This window comes from Mus pahari, chromosome 4, assembly GCF_900095145.1.
Source record: "Mus pahari chromosome 4, PAHARI_EIJ_v1.1, whole genome shotgun sequence".
NCBI classification, from domain to species: domain Eukaryota; kingdom Metazoa; phylum Chordata; class Mammalia; order Rodentia; family Muridae; genus Mus; species Mus pahari.
The window spans coordinates 132,811,828-132,835,179 of record NC_034593.1 but is presented as its reverse complement, the minus strand read 5'-3'; the positions used below and the strand labels follow the sequence as shown (position 1 = coordinate 132,835,179).

At 39.6% G+C, this 23,352-nt stretch overlaps 1 protein-coding gene across 1 annotated transcript in view; it reads right to left on the bottom strand.

Moving 5' to 3' along the window:
* Col24a1 (collagen type XXIV alpha 1 chain) overlaps positions 1 to 23,352 on the bottom strand; it is a 256,021-nt gene that overhangs the window by 104,785 nt on the left and 127,884 nt on the right. The window contains exons 25-32 of the mRNA XM_021196980.2: positions 19,118 to 19,171; positions 15,457 to 15,510; positions 14,432 to 14,485; positions 12,474 to 12,527; positions 7,159 to 7,212; positions 6,898 to 6,942; positions 6,746 to 6,790; positions 1,462 to 1,515 (exon numbers count right to left, since the gene is read on the bottom strand). Coding sequence (XP_021052639.1) covers positions 1,462 to 1,515; positions 6,746 to 6,790; positions 6,898 to 6,942; positions 7,159 to 7,212; positions 12,474 to 12,527; positions 14,432 to 14,485; positions 15,457 to 15,510; positions 19,118 to 19,171 — 414 coding nt within the window. The remainder of the gene's footprint in view (positions 1 to 1,461; positions 1,516 to 6,745; positions 6,791 to 6,897; positions 6,943 to 7,158; positions 7,213 to 12,473; positions 12,528 to 14,431; positions 14,486 to 15,456; positions 15,511 to 19,117; positions 19,172 to 23,352) is intronic.

Here is a 23,352-nt window from a genome sequence, read left to right as displayed (position 1 = left end):
AAATGTAAAGTACATTTCATTTTTTGTGCTTATTTTACCAATTTCCTTCATTTCTATGATTGAAGCGTTAGTTCAAATATATGACACAAAATCTGTTAATCCATCATAAATTGGTTTATATTTTATTTACCAGTTCCATGACCCTGTGACCTTCACATTGACATTTGGAGCACTACTAAGCCATTTTGCTTAAGAAGTGCTTTCTTGTATCAATTTAAAGTATAAGTCTTTCATTTTTTAAATCCTAAGATTTTTTTGTCTCCACTGTGATACACTTATCTAATAAAATCTCATGGCTCTTCATACCAGTTCCGCAGTCTAATGTTACTTACTGTGTCCATAACAGTGTTGGGTACATGACCCTTTGCTTATTCAGTGTAACCAGCACACACTGAGCAAATGGAGTTTGCTGGGCACTGCACCAGGAATGGAGAGTACAAAGGTAATGGTCTCTGACTTGTGGGGGTTTCAGAGACTTAACCAAGCTGTGCAAAAGAGCACTGTGCTATTTCAGGTCAAATCAACATTTGTGATGGCACAGCAGGTTGAGGCACATAAAACAGAGAGCAAACCAAAGGCTTAGCTATGCAAAGTTCATGCCATATCTTAGATATTTATCAGGCAAGAACTACATACATTGTGAGCCCTTATTGTTCGATGAGCTTATGTCATAGGTTAAGTGTGAACCTTTTATTCTTTGGTAAACTTTTCCACTTGTTACTAACTAAATTAATTACGCTAAGGCCACCTGCAAACCATGTGTCAGCTGGTGATAATATCAACCCAGTGGCTAAAGCACATTACAGCATCTGTCATCTGACATGATTGCCCTAAAGAATGACTTCATTGGCAATGAAGGCTAAGATGTGAGAAAGGAGTGTGCTGGAGTTTTTCCCTTTGCTCAATGCCCTTTCCATTGAAACTCCAGAACTGAATCATAGCTATGGAATCATGGCATATGTTTTTTGTACTGTTGATGTAACAGCATTTCTATCATATTTGCATATTGAGGCCAATCAGATACATAGAGTGGCTTCACTACATGGCTTTCATTATAGAGTTGTTGTCTCTGTGTGTGGTAATGCACCAATTATAAGAACTGCAGGCCATCCAGAAAGAGCATTTCTGAGCATCACTGAAAGTTTTCTTTTTTTCAAAAACAGAAATAAGCTCCTTTTAACAGTCATAGAGAAAAATCACTGAACTTGACTACATAGAGCCATAAAAGCAACAAAAATTATAATACCAATACCCATATGTATTTATGAATGTATGTATGTATGTATGTTTATTTGTTTGTACCCTGCAGAGTTGATATAGTAAAATGCCTATTCTATAGGCCTTGACTTTGCTATATGGGGTCAATATTGTTTCTCAAGCAAGTCACCTTCAGTACTGTGGACACCGAAGTAAATGGACCTCATAGGAATGCCACAATCAGAAGAACACAGAGACACTTACCGGTTCTCCGGCAGGTCCCACATCTCCTGAGCTGCCAGGGAGTCCTTGTAAGCCCTTGACAAACAAATGAGAAATTTGTAGAAAAGCAGCTCATCCAAAAATGCTTTAGCTAGTTTACACACCTGCCTTTGCTTGTGGGTTTCTTCTATGCATTCCTCATCTTTTTCTCTTTGTACATAAGATTTACCATGAGCACAGCTAAGAATATAATTCTTATATTTTTGGTTGTGAGCCTAGCCTTTAACAGCTGTGATGTGAGCCATCTTTCCAGCCCACAAACTCAAGAAGAAGGAAGATCAAAGTGTGGATACCTCGATCCTTCTTAGAAGGGGGAACAAAATACCCACGGAAAAACTTACAGAGACAAAGTGTGGAGCAGAAACTGAGGGAATGACCATCCAGAGACTGCCCCACCTGGGGATCCATCCCATATACAGTCACCAAACCCAGACACTGTTGTGGATGCCTACAAGTGCTTGCTGACAGGAGCCTGATATAGCTGTCTCCTGAGAGGCTCTGCCAGTGCCTGACTAATAAAGAAGTGAATGCTCACAGCCATCCATTGGACTGACTACAGGGTCCCCAATGAAGGAGCTAGAGAAAGGATCCAAGGAGCTGAAGGGGTTTGCAGCCCCATAGGAAGAAAAAACAGTATGAACTAACCAGTGCCCCAGAGCTCCCAGAGACTAAAGCACCAACCAAAGAAAATACATGGTGGGACTCATGGCTCTAGCTGTATATGTAGCAGAGGATGGCTTAGTCAGTCATCAATGGGAGGAGAGGCCGTTGGTCCTGTGAAGGCTCTATGCCCCAGTATAGGAGAATGCCAGGGCTAGGAAGCAGGAGTGGGTGGGTAGGTGAGCAGGGGGAGGGGATAGAGGGTTTTCAGAGGTGAACCAGGAAAGGGAATAACATTTGAAATGTAAATAAAGAAAATATCTAATAAAGAAACTCACTCAAAAGGAAAAAAAAAGAATATAATTCTTTATCATTAAATAGACCCACACTGTTTATCAGCCATGTCCACCATCCACCTCCAGAATCATTTCACCTTCCCAGTTGAATCCCTGCCAACACTTCACTTATTACTGTGGCCTCTCTCTCTGTATCTATGTTTGTCTCCATGAATTTGACTGTACAGTTTATTATCATAAGTGAGATTGTATGACATCTGTTCTCTTGTGTGTCTGCCTTATTTACTGGGTAGACTGTCTTCAGGGTTCTTCCTTTCAGCTTGTGTCAAAGAATCCTTTTTAAAATAGAATAATATTCCCATGGATGCATAAATCACATTTTGTTCATTCATCTGTCAGGGGTCACTTAGTTGGCTCCAGCTTTTGGCTATTGTCAACATGCCACTGTGAACACGGGTATGCAATATCTGAGTCCTGGGTTTCCATTACTTTGGAATTGATGGAGTACATTTTATTTCTATGTAAGAGGAAACAAAACTTTTTTCTTTCATTTTAAATTACTTTCATTTACTTATTATGGCTAAAGCTCTGTTTCAGTTCTGAGAATCATATGTTCTTCATTCACTTCGAGCTCCTAAATTAATAGACAGGATCAATACACAGACCTCATTCTGCCTTCCCTGCTAACTGAAGTGTGTAATGGAAGTGCAGACTTTTAAGTGGTGTCTTCTGGGTTTGTTCTGTAAAGCATGTTTGGACACAGAACCAACTTAGTATTTCCATTAATTCTGTGGATTCTGCACAGAGTTCATTTTGCAAAGCAGGGACTCAATTTCCATGTTCTCAATTTTTATTGAGGATTAAGAGGAAAAGCACAAATTGGCTTAAAAGGAAAATTCTGCTTAAGGCTTTTCAGATGTTATTAATGATATATGACTTTGTTGCAGAACTGACTACTCCATGGCTTTAACTCAGAAATTATGGGAACAAATGACCATGAGAATAACAAAGACTGTTGCGGCTATGTGGAGCCATACGAGACTCATTCTTCTTCTTCTTGCTGCTGCTATTATTATGATGATGATGATGATGATGATGATGATGATGATGATGATGTGTGTGTGTGTGTATAAAATATGAATGTGCAGGTACCTGTGGAGACCAGTAGAGGGCATTTGACCCCTCTGAGCTGGAACTGAAGGATGTTGTCTGCTTCCTTGTATGAATGCCTGTGTAATCAAATCAGATCCTCTGGAAGAGCAGGGCGTGCTCATAACCCCTGACCCAATCTCTTCCATTCCTTCCACTCAGATATTCATTTTTAAATGTAGATAAACTGAGACTCAACAAGGCTGAGTAATTTTTACAAAGTTAAAGCATAAAAGTAAGTGGCAGAACCAGTGATGTTTAACCAACAACATGTCTAACTCAATACAAGACATGCGTCGTTACCCACTCCACACAGGAGATGAGGGCAGAAATACATGAGGATTTCCCCTGAAGGCCCTTCTTTCCCAATGGCCCCTTTATGGTGCCGAATGACACCTAGAGTGTTATATACACTGAAAACTGCCTTTAGGGTTAAAGGTGAAAAAAATATTTCACAATTCAAAGGATAATTCACCATTAGCAGACTCCTCTAAAAGGAACTTAGATGTTTCATAGGCTCCAGGGAAATGACAGCGGTTAGCTATTCAAACCTTCCAGAAGGAATGAAGACCACTAGAAATGGCAAACAAGAAGATGGAGAGAAATCCAGTCTCCTCATACCAAGCTCTAAAGCACACACTAATTTATATTAAAGCAAATACAATTTTATTAATGTTCGGATAAAAGCTTTGTTTACAATGAAGTTGCAGAATGCACGTGGATGTAATATGTAAAATAACCACAGTATAAAAGACAGCATGTTAATAAGCTGTCCTATGGGTTGTACATTTTTACATATGTATTCTGGAACACAAACGCTTCCTTGCTGGCTTTTTATGGGAATAGTTTGCTGATCCTGACCTATAACAACTAAGTTAGTAATGAGGAGTCCAAATCAAAACTCCACAGGGAAGTGTAGATAAAATTTACAGACAGAAAGCCCCGACCAAAACAAAGCAAAGCAAAGCACAAAATAGGGGGCCTACGTCTAGTCATAGCAATTAGATTAAATAGAAATGGACCAAATATTCCTATTAAAAGGTAGAGATTATCAGACCAAAAAGCAAGATCCAACTAGATATGTTCAAGTTAAATAACAAGACCAGCTGGGTTCAAAGAAAATTGGCGAGAACACCAATTTCAGGTGAACTGCAAGCCTGTGACGGCTAGCAAGATGGAAGCTCACACTAAATGAAGCCATTTCCAAAACAGCATTAGAGGAAGAAAATATAGTTAAAATTAAACAAAGTTATAATAGAATTTCAAGCTACATGAAGGAGCATTAGAAAGAACTAAAGGGGAAAAAGAGAGACCAACAGGATCAGAGGGATCTTTATGCACCTGGCATCGATTGAAAGGATGCTCTCATTGAAAACTTGGTAATGTGTGAAATGTTATAATTTCCATGATTTAGATAATCAAATACAGCCTCCCAGGCTCCATGACCCCACAAAGCCATTGGATTGTGGTCTTTTTGATTTTAACTTTTGGATCAGATCTACAGGTAGATGGTGTTGGTCTATGGACAAGTACACTTCCTGGCTGTCGGGATTATTAAAGTACCATGTTAATATTAGATTCACTTAATATTTGTTTTGATAATTCTGACAGTCTGGGTTCTTGGGGATAAGATAGATCAGTGATAAAGCATGCACTTAGGCCCTGGGTCAATCTTTATGGGGGGAAGGAGAAGGACTAAAAGTGGGGGGATTTAGAGAAGGATGGTTTCACAGATGTTATTAGTGTCTTCACTTCAAGGGTGAATAGGATATGCTCTAGATAGCCAACATACTAAAGCAAGGTTGTGCCATTTTTAGGAGCATGTAAGAAATGCTGTCTGATCTCTAATACGTCTTTGTGTTATAGAGTATTGCCTACTTTTGACACTACCTAGAGGACTAGAGACTGTAAGATTACTCTGAAAGATAATATGAATCTTTAGGGCTTATTTAGCTTTTCTAATGAAATGTTTCCTGCTTCCCTAAAATTTCTTTTCATTTAAGGAGGAATCAATGTAGCAAATATTTCATAAACTTCAACAGTTATTATAAACTCATTATTTTCTGTCCAAGCTGGGACATCTTTTAAGGCAGCTTTACCCTTCCAGGAGTCCACAGGACTCACGTGCTGTATGACAGTTGCAAATTGATCCTAGTACCTTTCATGGGATTGAAGAGATGTCCCAATCGTCTAAGCAGAAAATGAAGATAAAATTCGAAGGAAGGTCAACAATATACATAATGAGTAATTCTATTTCTGTGAGGCTCTTTCTTTTAAAATTAAAGAGATACAGTTGAGCTCAGGCTTGCCTGCAATACAGCAAAGTGGTCGGACTCTACGGAAGCATTGCTAACCCTGACTATGATGACTAAGACATGATGAATATGAAGACACACAGGTGTTCTCTGAGAATGCCATCAGTCAATGCACAAGGCTAAACACACCTCTTTTTTTCAGGACAGTCATTTACTTTCTTCCAAATCTCTGGTATTTTAGATCTGACTGCTGTCAAGTACATTGCTATAATAAAAGACAACAGGCAGGGGGCAGCAGATTTCAAACAGGAACAAGCAAACATTGTCCTAGGTGGCAACCACCACCAGCTGAAGCCCCTATGTCCTGGCCTTTTCTGACTCCTCAGCTGAAATCCATTGAAATTTTCAAATTATTTAGATTTAAGCCATCAGATACATGACAAGTCAAAGTGTCCCTAACATTATGATTCAGAATGAAAGCAGTTAAAAATACTTACATGTGTAAGCTGAGTGCTTATCTGTATAATTATCATAAGTGAAAGTTTGGATATGCATTTTTCAATATTTCTCTGCTCTTTCATGATGACGGCCACAGAAATTATTGATGCCCAGGGGAAAATCCATACAATTCTGGTAAGATGTGAGATGGTTGGAAAATGTCTAGCGCTATAAAATACTGAAAACTCTTACAGTAGTATGAGAGATATACTAATCGTTATGCAAGATGCGTGAGACTCTGCACTGCAAAAGAGAAGACAGCACCCGAGGAGAGTTAGGATGAAGCTAGGAGAGAGGTCCTGGAAGTTTCTTGTATGATTTTCTCACACCCCATTACAGTTACACAGCACAGCATTTCATTTTGAGTTTTCGAGAAATATCAATCATGGTGAGAGTGAAGTTGAGTTACAATTGTCATGTCAGCTCTGTTATTAATAACAAGAACACATTAAAGAAAACAAAACTTACCGGTTTTCCTTGAACTCCCCTCTCCCCAGGGCTTCCAGCCTTACCCTACATATGAGAGAAAAAGTGCTTAGGTCATTCAGCCCTTCTCAAATAGCACAAGGGAGAACGTCAGAATGTTTGTGCGTCAGGAGACCATGTTGTTGGCTACTCACGGGGAGGCCAGGAAGCCCTCTTTTCCCTTGGTTTCCTTTTTCACCCTATAAAAATATCAAGATCACATGGACTGGTCAGAATTTGAGCCATGGTCCTAACGCTAAAACAGGGCATCAAGTGCACAGTTCAACATTAAAAAGAAAACATGGCTGGTATGTATTAAAAACTATGTGGTAGAAGGAAATACATCATATTTAGATATACAGACATAATGACTCTGCCATATTTAACTGCACGTGAAATGGAGAATCAGCAAGTACCTTGGCACCATCTCCACCTTGATCCCCTGTGAGGCCATCTGGTCCTCTGGGTCCCTGCAGGTAGAAGGAAAAGGTCCCATTGTTAATTTGAAATGCTCCCCTTAAAAACAGATAATAATCAAGTCCACATTTTAAAGGATTTATGCCACAGAGTAAGTTCGATGAGTACAGAATTAGCTATAAGAGTTGATGAGGTATTTCTAACCTAAGTTGATTCTTTTCTTTTCTTTCCTTTTTTTTTTCTCAGTAGTCCTGAGGGATTTATTCTTAAAATGATTGTAAGTTAACTTAAAAGACCCTGGGTTGTTTGCCTAGGCAGTCTTAAGTTTCATTATTTTGGAATTGTTCTTCTCTCTGCATTTTTAGAAAATGAATGTTCAGGACACTGCACTTGCTATGGTTCCATTGGACAGCAGTTACTGGAAGATGGCAGGGGCTCAGAACAGGAACAGAAAGGTACTTGTGGGCAAATCTTCTCAATATCTACTAGAGAATTACCTGTGGAGAAGAGCCAGCTGCTCTCATACAGCGTTGAGTCTCGCTTTCTAAAGTATACACATCTTGAAGGGCTTTGTAACAGACTTAAATTCTAAGCCCTCTACGTGGACACCCACTGTAGAAAAGAGATAGCTATTGCTGTGCAGACATGTAATTATGAGTTTCTTCATCATGGAACACAACATTATTTAATAATTAATTTATTTTTATGATTTCATAGAAAGAGTAAATAGTTCAAGGGAGAGGTGGTTGTGAAAAGGACCAAGAGGAGAAGTCCACAGGGAGGCAGACCTGGCACACTTGTCCCAGGAATGGAGATGCCACTTGGATGTGCGAGATCAGCCCTGTGGGTTATGGGTAGAAGCAGACAGGGGGACTGTATGGAGAGGAGCCTGAGCCTGACCAGGCTGTCAGCTGCATGCAGGGAGGTGCTGAGACAGCAAAGCTGGGGCTCACATTTAAATAAGTGGGTGATAGATAGACAGCACAATTATACAAGCTTGAGACCCTGCCAAGTTCTGAGGTGAAGGGGTCCCCATGTTGGCTCTAATGCCGAGGTCCAGAAATCTATTTTCAAAGCTGTTTGCTACAACAGGCCTCTACAGGCTGGAATCCTGGTTTAAGTGTATTCCCAGGTACACTCAAGGGTTTGGAGGGAACATGAACACCCCAGGAGGGTCCATGAGGATTAAAGCAAAATTTAGATAAAATATTTGTATAGTGTTTTACATTAAAACACACTTACGAAAGACTGTTTCATAGTGACTATTGTCGCTGCTGTTGTTATTAAGGTTATGGTGGTAAGTCAGGGACTCTAGCTGTCAGTTCAACACTGAACTTCTGCTAGTCTTTTAAATTTCTTTTCTTTTCTCTTTTTACACTTACAAGTTTATTTACCAAGAGATATTAATTTCTATGCTCCCAGTGATAAAGATAATCAGGTACAGTGTGAAAATAAAAGCCTAAGTCAGGAAGTCACATTTAGGTCATAAAGCAAAAGTCACCATGTGAGGGTTTGGGAGCCCTGTTCATGCTTCAGGCATGAGTGAGCTAATGAGCTAGAGGCATAGCCTGGCAGTAGAGGAGGTTTCCCTCTGGTGGTAGACATAACCCACAGTGCTGACGAGACTCCTAAGACAACATCAACTTCAGGACAAGGCCTAGGAGAATTAGACACTCTGTGTTACAACAGGCACACAATTTGGCATAATATTTAAAAAGCAACAGCTCAAAAGTGTCTCCTGGATCTCTCATTTTCTGGGTAAAAGCAGGCTGCCCACAAGAACACCCAGCTGGCTGCGGTGAGCTGGAAGAAGGTTCTTACAGCCAGAGTGAGAGTTGAATACCTCAACTCCATTGAAGAAAAGCATATTGCATATTTGAAACATAGGTAAATACATTAAGGAGTTAGCCAGACTCATGAGTGAGCAGTTTGCTACATAATGCATTGGGTGTCAGGCTATGGCCCTTCTATTTCATATAAATACTAAATTAAAAAGATGAAACTTATAGTCAACTAAACTGTTAACATATACCATATGCTTGGTTTTCTTAGAAGGCTGTTATGAGAACCCTGAGCCCATTTCTACAGCCTCTGTGATAGGTTACAACAGGCTGAGTGCCTCTGAATGAAGGAAATAGCTGTGTCCTTAGGACAGACGGACTCGGTGTATTTATACGTTCTTGAAGCCGAAGCTGGATTTTGGTATGACCCCTATTCATTTTTAACTCACTCTCATGCCTAACTCATGTGCCAAGCAAGTCTTTTTCTGACCCTTGCTTTACACAGCCGGAACCACGTGATCTACTGAACCAAATCAACACTATCAGGACCCTTGGGGAAAGGTCCCTGCTACAAACGTTTAACAGAGCAGAGGAAAAATCTTTATCACTTGAGATACTTTAGCTATTGCATAGCACAGATCCTAAATACAAACGCTACTGAAGGCACTCTACCTTAAAATGACAGACAGCCCCTCGAAGGGACCAACTTGCAGAGTGTTTATCACCATATAGGTGTCTCTGTTGGAGAGAAAACTCTAAGTTGTTGTGTATTTCTAACACAGTTATTCCTCTACCCCATCCCCGTCTTCAGTAGCATGGTCTCAATACCAAATCCGCCAGCTGCCAGTCTCTCTCTACCAATGCTCAAGAGAAAGAGGCTGGAATTTAGAGAGAGCTTGTGACCAAGGACGACTTAACTCCCGCCTGTGTCAGTAGGTGAGGCCTGCTTTGCTCCTATCATTTCTCCTGTGGGCAGCTGGGCACAGAGGGAAAGATTGGCAGGTGTCAGCATCCTTTTTATCAGTAATCCTCCAAGTGTCAGCTTGTATGTGAACGGCAGTGGCTCAGGCTGAGCTGACTCCTAACTGCCCATCAGGCCAAGCATCCATCATCTGGGAGCAGAGTAGCGGATCTGTCAGCTTAAATCATGTATACAAACGAAAGGATTATATGAACTGCACCGAGTAGTCTTAGTATATTAAATAACTTCTCTTTACCTGACTGCTCTCCAGCTAAACATACCAGCTAGGAATAGATTAAAACGTTTAATGTTTAAGATATTTAAATAGAAAGGGCATTTACATATAATTTAATAAATATATTAAATTATTATGTACCTTTGACTACCTTTTACCTTGCTACTCTTTGCAGTTATGTAAACAGCACAAGTATATAATCGTCCCACTGCAGGTTAGGAAAATTTCCCTGATCCTATTATGGTTACCTTACTCTTTAGACGTTTGTATTGTGGCCTGCTTTAAGTTTCCTTCCCCTTGGTAGATTTTAGTATTCCACCATATGTCTCAGTTTCAAGACCATAAGTCACAAAATTGGAAAGCCCACTGTGGTGGGAAACCTGAGGGGTAGTTAACATAGAACCCTCCGGGTTACGAGTAAGAAATCAGGTTGGGTAGATACACTGTGGGTTGTCAGTAGGCAGAATCTTTCAGGAATGGTCCTACTGTTCACAGTGTTTGCGTGACCATTTGAGAACAGTATAAGTCCCAGAACAAATAGGAAAGGTGAACAAGTTTTAGACCATTCAGTGTGGGCTCAGAGTGTATGTCCCTAAGAGTAGAGTTTCCCTTCAGGGCCCTGTCACTCAAAGTAGTGACGGGTGTGCCAGATTGATTCCCTTAGCTTTTGTGGTTGCACTAGAATATGGACCCAAAATCTTGGAGCCAGACACCTTTCCAACTTACCTCAATAGGCCAGATCAATAGTGCGTGCATGTGTGTGTGTGTGTGTGTGTGTGTGTGTGTGTGTGTGTGTGTATGTGTGTCCATCCAATGTCTGAGGAGGTCATGAGAGGATGCTGTACCTCCTGGAGCTGGAGTTCCAGGCAGTTGTGAACTACTTGACACAGTGCTGACAACACAACTCTAGTTCTCATGACTGAGCAGCTAGTACTCCTAACAAATGAGCCATTTTTCCATCCCCATTCAATTAATTTTTTTTTGTATGGCGTCTACCATTAGTAATATTCTCCTAGTGAAGAAAGACACCTTCCTCCCCTAACAAAGTTGCCTTTTGTAGAAACTCCTGAGTGTCAGGGTTTAAAATTGTGTGGCACCGTTTAAGAGAGTCAGGAAACCATATCTGGAAAATAATGGGAAGGCTTGGAGATGTGAGAGCTGAGGGCAGCATGATACGTCAGGAAAGCAGGAAGCTACTCGTGGTCTCAGTCAAGTTAGAAAACTGCAGAGCAAATAAATTTGCAACAGGATTTATGAGCTCATTCAAGTGGTCCAGTATGTTCCATGGTTGGGGACATGGATTTGTGTGAGAATCACTGAGACCTAAATCATTTAACTAACAAAAGACTGGGATAAGTATTTATTTTAATCCACCTGCCACAAGCTGTTGTGCTTTCTCATTGTGACTCATACCAGACTGAATAAACACGTCTGACCTCACCAAGGATTGAGTCCTGGGCGGCGGTAATCAGCAAACGACACTTAAGAGTACAGATCCCTTCTCTCTTAGTTTTAAATTTATTTAGGCTAAAATGAATCAACTATCACTGATGTTTGCAGACAGGCAATCTAAAAGCCAGGAAGGAAAATGGTTTTTCATAAAATAAATAATAATAAAGACAAAGATCTCTCCTCACTCTCACCTAACCACACAAGACATAAAATCAAAGCTGTTCTCCAACTGAGAGTCCACAGGACTCTCTTTCAATTTTACAACTGGGAAACTGCGGTGCTTTCATCTTTATTATTTTTCAACTTTAAAAGTCTTTGTTAGTTAGAGACTGTCTTTTAGAATTAAAAAATGCCGCCCTTAAAGGCACACACTCAGATGAGGAAAAGAATCGCTTATTATTCCATGTGGCATCAGATAAACATTAGCTTTGGCGTAAGATACATCAGGGCCTGGTTATGATTCCTTGTTTACAGAGTGCCGTGCCTTCTTACAGAGTCTCTGAGTACCAAACAAGACAATATACATAAAGTGTATGTGGCAGGCATGTGAGTGGTAGCCCTGATGCTGTTTTAGAAAGTGTTAATGCTTAAGAGACAACTTGGTAGATAAATATTCTTTTTTATGCTTTTCTCCATATTAACTATTAAATAAAAATGATTAAAATACCTTTGATTATTAGTTATTAGTTATGTAACTATAATACATAGTTATGTTAGTTGTACTAGTAGTTATATTTCAATTGCTATAGGCAGTTCATCTAACAGAATAAAAACAGCAAAAATCCAACATATGAGTATGACTCTAGACTGTGTAGAGCTGGCTTTGTCAAGCACATCACTGTGAGGTGACTTTTTTGAGGTTAACATACTTTTTTTGTTACTTACTCTTTGTCCTTTAGGACCCAGACTTCCAGGTGCGCCTCTTGCCCCAACAAGACCCTACATGTTGGAAATTTAAAAACTCAGATATCAAATTCATAACATTGTTTCTAGAATAGCATCTGTACTTTCTTATGTGACATTTATTTTAATTGATGGATTTTTTAAAACTGAAATTTATTTATCTCCCTGGAAATACATTTTAATTAATCAATACCATGTGTAGCTTCTCTCCAAATAAATTTTAATTAATAAATACCATGTGTCCCTCCCCAGTGTTCTGCTTTCAAAATATTTCACTCTTTGGATAAATGCCTTTTATGGGTGAAATGAATTGGAAGGGTTTAATATCCACTGGACAAATAGTGTTCAGGAAGAATGCACAGAGGAAATGTGAAGGAGAGACCCTCTTAGCTAGCTTAACCAGCCTGACATCCCTGCTCCATCAAAGAAGCAATGGCTATCACTGTTACAATTTCTTTGCTATTTTAGTATATCTGTATAACCCCATGTATAAAATTTGTGTATTTTCTGAACCCATGAATAAAATAAAAAATGGAAATTAGGTTACTACTTTAAAGTCAAGATTAATGATATTTTAAAGTCTCCTATAAAGAGTTACTAGAGTATAGCACAAAGTTATGGCTACATATATAAACGTCTAGAAGGAGATTCTTGACAATATGACCATTTAGCCAAACAATAAAGTAGGTCCCTCAGTAGGGTATGTGATCTTCACAGCCTTGGGCTTTTGATCGGGTTTACAATACCAGACATGAATGTCCTCTGACAGGAGACCTCAAGTACAGTCAGAAGGCAGTTGGTTCCCCCAAACCACGACACCACTATGGCACCGGTGGGTACAGCTTGCCTGGTAGGTTGGCAACACATCATGCAAAGCCTAGACTTGGTTAAGACCTTTGATTCTTCCTCCATCAGCAGTCCACACAGCACCTTCAAACACTATGAAAGCAAGCCAGCAGGGACTTTCTGGTCATTCTGAGATTGATGTCCTGGGTCCTGCAGCCAAAGTGCGTGTCACCTTCAGCTCCCAGGTCTTTCCTTTTTGTTACTGTGAGTAATGACAGTGGCAATGCCCTGTGTTTTTTCTGTGCCCTTGGGACCCTCCTGACCACACACTCAGAGGGAGATATTCTGATCCCAACACCGAGATCTTTAATAACCCTTGCCTCCTCTTTAGTTATAAACTATATATTGATAAAAATGAGCCAAGTTTTAGGGTCTTAAGTTAGCTCATTCTTTTCTGTGAGGGAAGAGATGGACGACTATGCTGTGGTCTTTCTTATTTTAGAAGTCAACAGTATGTATATGAATATACTAGGAAATCAGCATCCTTTATAGAATGGAAGCATCATGAGACATAACATAAACAATTTCTGTGAAGAGATATTCTGCACAGACACCACAGAGGCTGAACTTCTTCAGATTCATTTCCACAGTAACTGTCAAATCTTGATAAGTGAATGTTTTCTCCTTAGGGGCAAGATTTAATTATCTTTCTGAAAACAACAGATGGAATATATTCAAAGCTCAAGTGCTATTTACCAAAGGCACATTTCCTATGAATTTTAACTGTTTGTTGAGAGTATTTACAAAATTAAAAAGGAAAACATTTTAAAATAACTCCTTGTGTTTTGTTAATTCCTTGGCTCTCAGCTGTATTTTGGTTACTGATTTTATTTTTCTTACAAAAGGAGAATTAATTTTTTCCCTTTTTAGTTTAGGCTAGAGAACTGAAATTGGTTACTATATATAGTAGGGGTAAGGAAACTCAAGATACCAAGAAATATTTCAGAAAGTTCATATGGTTTGGGAGAGGCGCAAACTCCATTATCTTATACATAGCTGATTTAAATGAGACTCAAAAAGATGGCACAACAAGGCAATGAATTTAAATTAAAGTGGACATTGAAGAAAGGACCACAAGTCTGCTCTATACTTACAGGTAATCCAAGTGGGCCCATGGGCCCTGGAGCCCCAGGAGGACCTGGGTAGCCCTAAGATTAAAATGAGATATAAAACATATAATTAACCATTTTCCTTTAAGAAAAAAAAAACCACACAGTAAACCACAAATGGTAACAAAAACAACAGTTTGACAAGATCACCCTTTTCTACCTAAGATACATGAGATTATAGGAAACACTGTGTAGTAGGATCACAGAAATTGAACACATGTTTCCACAGAAGCTGCATGTTAGTTATCAGGTCATTGTTTTAAAAAGAAAGTCTCAAGGTGGCAGTCTCTAGGTGGGTTGTTAGGTTAACTACCTACCCCCACTAGAAATTGCTAAAAAAAAAAAATCTTGTGGTGCTCTTCTAATAATACAGAAATTAAAAATAAAGAGTAAAAGACGGAATGAGCTTGTAGATAGTGTTACATGCCACTTTTATTCTATATTTTCTGAAAGGGGGTGTTCTAGAACTGATACTGATCATCCTTTAAATTTCCTATAACACAAACTATTTGACTAACTAAAATTACAACCCAGATATAAAATATCAGTTGTCATTATCTTGAGGATATAAAAGAATAAGACAGTTTTTTGATGCTGAAACTCTTATGTGCCAAGACATACCTCATAGCCAAAAGACCTACCCCTTGGCCAAAAACTGGTTTACTACTGGAGAGTAGTTGAGAACATATGTAATAAAACTTTACTTGCACAAGAACATGCAGAGTTTTCAGTTGAATTTTCTTTTTAGTCCACTGTGGCTCATTTAATATTCTCCCCAAACTGTAGAATATTTTTCACTATGACAGTTTATTTTTATGCTTTATTGTGGATTTGGTACCATAGAACATCATTCTAGGATATAAAACAGCTAAAAAGAAAAGTTCCATGAAACTCTATTATAAAATAGCATTTTCGTTAAAAAACCTGTCAGTGCGGGTCTACCCCCAGCAGGCCTTAGTTTTGTTATTAGATGTGTTGGGAACAGAGTTTTTAGATCCTTGAATTCTTACCATGACACCTTTTTCCCCCTGGGGACCAAGTGGGCCTGGATTTCCACGTTCTCCCTTGTGAAACAATAAGGAGAAAAGGTATCACTGAGTCGTGTTAGTGATGGATGAACTAAGGCTACAAAGGGAAACCACAACCATAGCTTACATGCACATCCCGCCTTCGCTGTTAACACCTCTGAAACTTACAGAGCTTGCATTTTAACCCCATGGCTGCAAATTCTAAAACAATGAAGTTCTCTGGTTTACAGTCTTATTCAAGTGAAGAGAGAAATTATGGATAAACAAGGTCTTCTAAAAAGCACATAGCCTGCTAACACTTTGTAAGTGAGAATTCTAATGAGTTCTAATTCTAATGACTACAAGAGACCGCAGAGTGAGAAATTCCTGAAAACATCAAGCAAATTGGAAAAAGAGGTTATCTCTAGAACAGTGGAAGAAATTATTTCCTTGGACTGTGGGCCTCAGTGAAGAGTCACAGATCTCATTCTGGACATCATAGGAATCTAGTCTTCAATAGAAAGTTAAAAGTAATGCAATCACGTTAAAATTCCTCCTATTGTCTAAGTATCAGCTCTTTGAATTATAACCAAATAATTAAATCATTTCAATATACTTTGTTATATTAAAGAATCAATAAGCATATATTAAGAACTTGTATTACGTTATGAAGTTAAATTTATATTCTGCTTTCAAGTAACTATAGATTTGTTATTAGCAGGGATGAAATAATTAGAAAGAAGTTGAATTGTGAACTCTGTAGAGCTTTTTCTCACCCCAGGGAGGGAGGACATCAGGAAGGAGGGGAGATGTGTGCAGACATTTTCTAAGAGGGTGGACATTAACAGAGTCCAACCGTTTGTCCATGAATAAAAGTCTGGGATGAGAGAGTAAACTGGATCAGGTAGGCTATGAGACTGAATGGAGCACAGCTGTCTAATAAATGAGTTGGGGGAAAGAAAAGAGTAAACTGGATGCTTATTCTTCTGATTCAAAATTGCTTCCAAAGTGGTTTAAAGGTGGGATTACATAATATTTGTTTTCTGCTTCCACACTGGCCACTTCACACTTGCTTTTCAGATTACATCTTATAACCAGAAGGGTATCCTATGCTCTAAAAGTTAGAAACAAACATGTAACTAGCCATATATCAACATATTTAAGAGATTCACTAGAGGTAATATGTTATACTTTTGAATAAAATTTCCTTTCACCAGAATAGATTAATTGTACAGAGTAATAATTTTCATTGTTCCATTTCCAAAGTGCACCTAACACACCGTGATCACGTGCACACACTCTCTTACTGTTTCTGTGTCTCCTCCTCTTTTTCCTTCTACAACCCTAATGTTTTCCCTCTTATGCTGACTAGATTCCACATGTGAGAGAAAACATGAAATGGTTTCCTTTTGAGCCTGGCTTATTTCCCATAATGTCATGATCTCCATCTCCAGCAATTACTTGCAATGGTATAGAATTTCATTCTTTTCACGTCTATTTGGGGCTCTAAATGTCTCTTGGATGTACAGTTCTTTCCCTACATTTAGAATATTTTTCTGCACAACTTCAGCAAGTAGATTCCATGTGGCTTTAGTTCACAGATATGTTCTTTTTCTACTTGAGAATTCTTAGTTTTCATCTCATGATCATATCCCAGAGTTCTTGAAAGTCGTAGTCATGACTTCTTCTTTTTTCTTTTTCTTTCTTTCCTTTTTTTCTGTTTGAATGTAATCATTCCTTAACCATATCATCAATCTGTGAAAACTTTTCTTTTTCTTACTGTAATTTAATGGTAATATTGTCCACAGTTTAAAATTTTGATTTATGGTGACTTTCATTTCCAAAATTCCTGTCTTTCCCCCTCAGAATCTGTTTATTTACTAAATTTCTCATTTTCTTACTAAATTTCTTCTCTAAATCTTGATTTGACTTTCTTATCCCATTTGTCTGTTTATTTGACTCCTCTTTGAGGTCGCTGATACTTTTTGAAAGTAAATTTTTGAATGCTTTGCTTAGCCTTTCAGCCCCTTCATTATTTTTGGACTCAGTTATTGAGGGTTTGTTAACTTTGGTGGGAGTCATATTGCCTTTCCTTTCCATTTTTCTTGTGTTTCTATATAAATATTTTTGCATTTGTTGGGATATCCCTTCTGGTTTTGTGCAAAAGTGTTCATAGGGGGTGATTTTTATCTTGATCTCTCAATCTCCATCTCTACTCAGAAGAGAGGAGGCAGACCACAATAGAACAATTAAAAAACAAATCAGATATTTAAACACAACAACAAAAAACCAATGAGAAATATCAACTATATTCCCTTAAGGAGAGAAAAGAAAGGAGCTAAGGTACTTAGGCTCCAAGTCCTGACAGTATCAACGATGCTACGGTGTGCTTACAGACAGGAGTCTGCATGGCTGCCCTCATAGAGCCCAACGAGTGGCTGACTGAACTGCTTACACACAACCATTGGACTGAAGTTGGGGACCCCTGGGCTTGAATTAGGGAAAGGCTGGAAGAAGTTGAGGAGGAGGGTGATCCCATAGGAAGATCAGCAGTATCAACTACCACAGACCCCTGAGGTCTTCCAGACACTGATCCACCAACCAGGCAGCATACACCAGCTGATGTGAGGCCCCTGACACATAGAGAGCAGAAGAATGCCTGGTCTGGCCTCAGTGAGAGAAGATGCACCAAACCCTCGAGAGACTAAGTACCTTGAGTCTCCAGGGAGTGGGGAGGTCTGGTACGGTGTTGAATGTGTGTGTGTGTGTGTGTGTGTGTGTGTGTGTGTGTGTGCGCGCGCGCGTGCGCACGCGTGCTTACATCTGTGCATGTGCAGAGCTGGGGGGGCATCCTCTTGGAAGAAGGGGGAAGAGGAATGGGATGAGGAACTGTCAGAGGGCAGAATGGGAGGGGGATAACTGGACTGTAAAAAGAGATAATAAAAAAAGAATAAGATGAGAACTGAAAAGCTATTCAAGCTAAAAGTATTAATGATTAAGTAATAAAATGACGGGGAGTGGGGGAAAAAGAGAACAACCAACATTGGAAAGAGGAAAATGTGGGTGTTGACAGCAGAAGAAAAGGTGGTCTGAGTAAACACAATAAAAGAAATACAGGGCAAAGCAGACATTGGGAGAGAAAACAAGACCAATCAGCGCTCCTCCTTGCCAAGGAGGAGGCAGAGGCTCTGCACTCTCCTAGACTCATCCTTGGTACGGGGAACAGGAGGGTACTGAGTGCTGTGCCTCTGGTAGTTCAACAGATTAGACAGGGGAAGGCTGAGCCAGCCTCACTGGGCTTTTCACTGGGCTTGATGGCTACTCTGCCTGCCACTGGGTTGGTTACTGCTGGGATACAGGCTCAGCAATACAAGAAAGCAGATACAGGCTTCCTCTTCAGGTTGTCGCTACCACATGAGCCTGTCGGCCACCACGCTGGATCGCCCCTCATAGTGAGGAACTCCGTTCATGGGAATGCCCAAGCTGCTGCTGTGTTGTAGATGTGTGGACACACAGAAGAGAGATTACTGTCTCTAATCCTCCATCCTCTAGTCCCCTATTAGGGTGACAAGTGCCCTGTGATCAATCACCATAAAAAGCCATATGGAAGGTTAAAGTTAGCTTGCAGTTCTTAATAAGAAAAAAAAATAACAAAATGAGTTACCTTCTCACCAATGCTTCCAGTTATCCCTACTTCTCCAGGTAAACCAACGGGTCCCTTGTAAGAAAAGAAATGACAGAAAAGAGCATTACATCGCTCTTAGAGCATCCTGGTTTTAAATCACCTATAATTACTGCTTATATCTACTTCATCTTAATTTTATTTGGAGGCAAATTCTTCGTAGAATAGGTACATTGGGAAGAGAGGCCCCTTGGTCTTGCAAACTTTATATGACCCAGCACAGGGGAATGCCAGGGCCAAGTAGTGGGAGTGGGTGGGTAGGGGAGCAGGGGCAGGTGGGGGGTAAAGGAACCTTCGGGATAGCATTTGAAATGTAAATAAAGAAAATAATAATAAAAAATAAATTAATTAATTTAAAAAATTATTTAAAAAATCTTGATGCACAGCAGATACTCTGTTGGGAGACGATGTAGTCTCTGTCCTTATAAACTAACAAACAACAGGATGTTATAAAATATTTACAACTTCCATATCTACTCATTGGGGATATGTTAGCATAAAATTTTTGTGACTAGCTTCTTAAAGCCCACTTGTATTTATTTCTTTGTTCAGTTATACAAGGCCTTGCTATCTACTCTGAGTGGTACTGGTGACTGAGCTAAGACAGATGACAATTTGACAACCCATTTTCTTAGCTGTTAATTGATGCAGTAGGATGGGTGGGGCTGAGTGGTATAAGAAAGTAAGCTGAGCACGCCCAAGCATCCAAGCCAGTAAGCAGTATGTCTCCATGGTTACTGCTTCAGACTCCTGCCTTGGCTTCCTTTGGTGGTGGGACTAAAACCTGTGTATTAAATAAACTCTATCCTTCCCAACTTGTCATGGTTTTATCGCTGTAACAAATCAAGTTAGAAACACTTGGCAGATCAAAACATCTGGTAACACAGAAGGGAAGCCATTACCAGTTACAGGTATGATCTAAGCTCATGAAGGAAATAACCATGATGATAGAGAATGAAAGAGAAGGCATTTTAGCAAGGAGAGTCTGGGGAGGGCTGAAGCCAGACAATCTGTCGCTTGATTAGGAAGAGGTCCACCAGCAAAACGAAGAAGGAAGACAGGGATTCGAGCTAGTACACAGTCTGAGTAAGGGACACAGTTGTGAGGACAGAGGGAAGAAAGCCACCAGTAATGGCATTCTGAAGGAACATGACTTGGGTTTTCTCTGTTTGTATTTGTGCATATTCATTATTTCTTCTTTAATGGATATAAGGAGCAAACAAAATAAACCTTAGAACAGGAACACATTACAGTTCTTTCTTAAATTGTAAGGGAGTAGTAGCTTTTGACCTTTACTTAAGGACACATGAAATGTTTTCATTATCTACCAGGTATAAATCCCACTTAGATAGCTTTTTATATAATATATATTTACATATACAAAGCTGTAAATCATGATCAATGGGTGATACATATCTTAATATGTAGTATGATTTTTATCCACAGGTTCACAGTTATATCTGTACCAGTAGCTGATTGGTTGTCACTTTGTTAGTGTTATCAGGATCTCCTTTTACAGATGAGCTAGCTAAGTTAAGAAGAGATGTTTAAATGGTATTGGTAAGTTTAGGTAAACACCAAGTGCTTAAAATGTGACTCTTCTAATAGGCATGTACTGTATTTATTGAACACTTTATTTTTACATTCTTCAATAATGTGCTTTTTTGTCTTTTCTATTTGGACCTTTATTCCACCTACCTGGAGTCTCATCATCATCACAAGACGTAAGAGGAGCCTGGAATTATGTGTCTGTCTGTCTATCTGTCTGTCTGTCTGTCTGTCTGTCTGTCTGTCTCTCTCTCTCTCTCTCTCTCACACACACACACACACACACACACACACACACACACTTAAACTTCTTTTTTTAAGTTAGCTACCTCATCTTTTAAAGGAGAATCCTAATAACACTACCAAAGTGAGTGGTTGTGGTGATGAAATCATGTGTGTTATGTGTGTGTGTGTGTGTGTGTGTGTGTGTGTGTGTATTTATATGTCAACACACACATAAAGTGCCACCACTATCTATTGCTTTGTGATACCATGCTTATGTATAACTTACTTCTATTTTATGTCATTGATCATTTTCTGTTTTTTTTCTTCTCCTTTCACCCATTTCTCTCACTCTACTTTTTTCCAAAGCCTTTTCTAGCTCCTTCGATTGTCCTTGTCCAAACAAGTGAGCTGAGAGGGGCTTTAGTGACTCCTAGCAAATCTGAAACCCACAGGCTTTAGATCCCCTTGCTCTTTAAGTGTGTGTGTTAACATTTAATATGAAGTTACCTACATATTTGACAATAACAGAAAAATCCATTTGGCTTGAAATCTATCAAGTTTTGTTAAATTTAACATGCAACTGATGGCCTACATTTTTATATTTCTAAAGAGAAAAACATCAAGCAAACATCAGCAATTTGTCAGTAACTTCACCAGGGTCAAGAAGGGGGAGTGGGTGGGTAGGGGGGCAGGGGGAGGGTATAGGGGACTTTGGGAATAGCATTTGAAATATAAATGAAGCAAATACCTAATAAAAATTGAAAAAACAAACAAACAAACAAAAAGAAATACTCCATTTTCAAATATTAGTATGTTAACATGGCATGCTAGGTTGAGTTATTCAAAGTGTTCACTGCTTAATTCTGTTGAACAATTACATATCCCTGTGCCATCTCTGTGAGGCTTGCTATGGATCTTACGGTGACAATCACTGTGGGAAGAAAACTGTCGCCCATCCTCCTGATGCTAGGATTCTCTGTGTGACTTATTCAGATGAAAGAGAGAAGGCGGAGACATGGTACTCATCATACTGCTTTGTAGAGGCCACAAAACTAACCATGACTCAGTGAGGCTCATGGTGAGCCTGGGCCTTAGAACGCAGGTGACATGGTATAGACAGGCAGCTCACAGTGGGTAGAAAGAAAGTGAGAAAGAAAGCTTTGCTATTGCAAGCTACTGATATTTTCAAGCTACTCTGACGGAGGCAGGTAAGTCTGAAAGCTGGTAATATATGGCACTCGTTTACATGGATAATAACTAGATCTCTTCTAGCTTCCTACCTCATGTGACAATGGTCCCAAGGGGGTAGGAATACTTCAATTAAAAAGCCTGACTTTCTTAATTGCCTTAGGAACGTGAGTAACGATAGCTTTGCATCATGTAACACTTGAACTTGTGTTTATTTTGATCCGGTGGCTAATATTTTCCTAGTGAGACAATGAATTAAAAAGACATATGAATTGACATAAAATTGGAAAATTTGAAGCTAATTCAGATTGTTTCACAGTTGTCTCGCAGAAATGGATGCAATTACCAGAAAAATGCAGCATACACACTACTAACATCAGGACAGTTACCATCCGCAGGAGTGATAAAATGAACAAGGAGAGGATCGTAATGAAGATTATTCGGAGGTGAGAAGAGATGCACAAAGAAATCCATGGAACATGGTTTCAAAGGAAGAAAAAAAAAAATCAACCTTAAGGAAAAACTCTGAGGGAGTGATGTGATGTGACAATGTAGGTCAGTGGTGACCTCCAAGAACAACTTCAGTAGTTCCTGCAGGTTTGGACAAGGCTGCTGAAGGGTTAACAGCGTCCATGTGATGGAAGCATGGAGAACAGCTTGTATAGCTGAAGCTCTTTCGGAGTTTGGCAGCCATAAGGAGACACAATTACCGTTGGAAACCATGGTTTGCAAAATTATTCTATTGAGAACATGATTTCTGCTCGGCCAGCCAAGTAAAAGAAAGTTCATCTACAACAGAAGTGCACTTCTGAACAGAAAGCGACGATACCTAAGATATGTTTTCCCTCTGTTGCACAGAATGATTCTTTTTAAACAACATGATATTGGAGCCTAATCCATCATAAGTGGTTGGGACCAATACATTTGTAACGGCAAGACAATGCTGCTGGGTTTACTCTTGACCCATGGGCTAACTCAGCCAGCTCCCCCATTGCTAGACAGCCCCCTTGCCCTGGAAACTCATTGCAAGCCAAAGAACTCATGCTGGGGTGTGCATCAGCCAATGACTTCTATGTCCCTATGTCCTCTTCCTCCTCCTCCTCCTCTTCCTCCTCCTCCTCCTCTTCCTCCTCTTCTTCCTCTTCTTCCTCTTCCTCCTCCTCCTCTTCCTCTTCTTCCTTCTCCTCCTCTTCCTCTTCTTCCTCCTCCTCCTCCTCCTCCTTCTCTTCCTCTTCCTCCTCCTCCTTCTCTTCTTC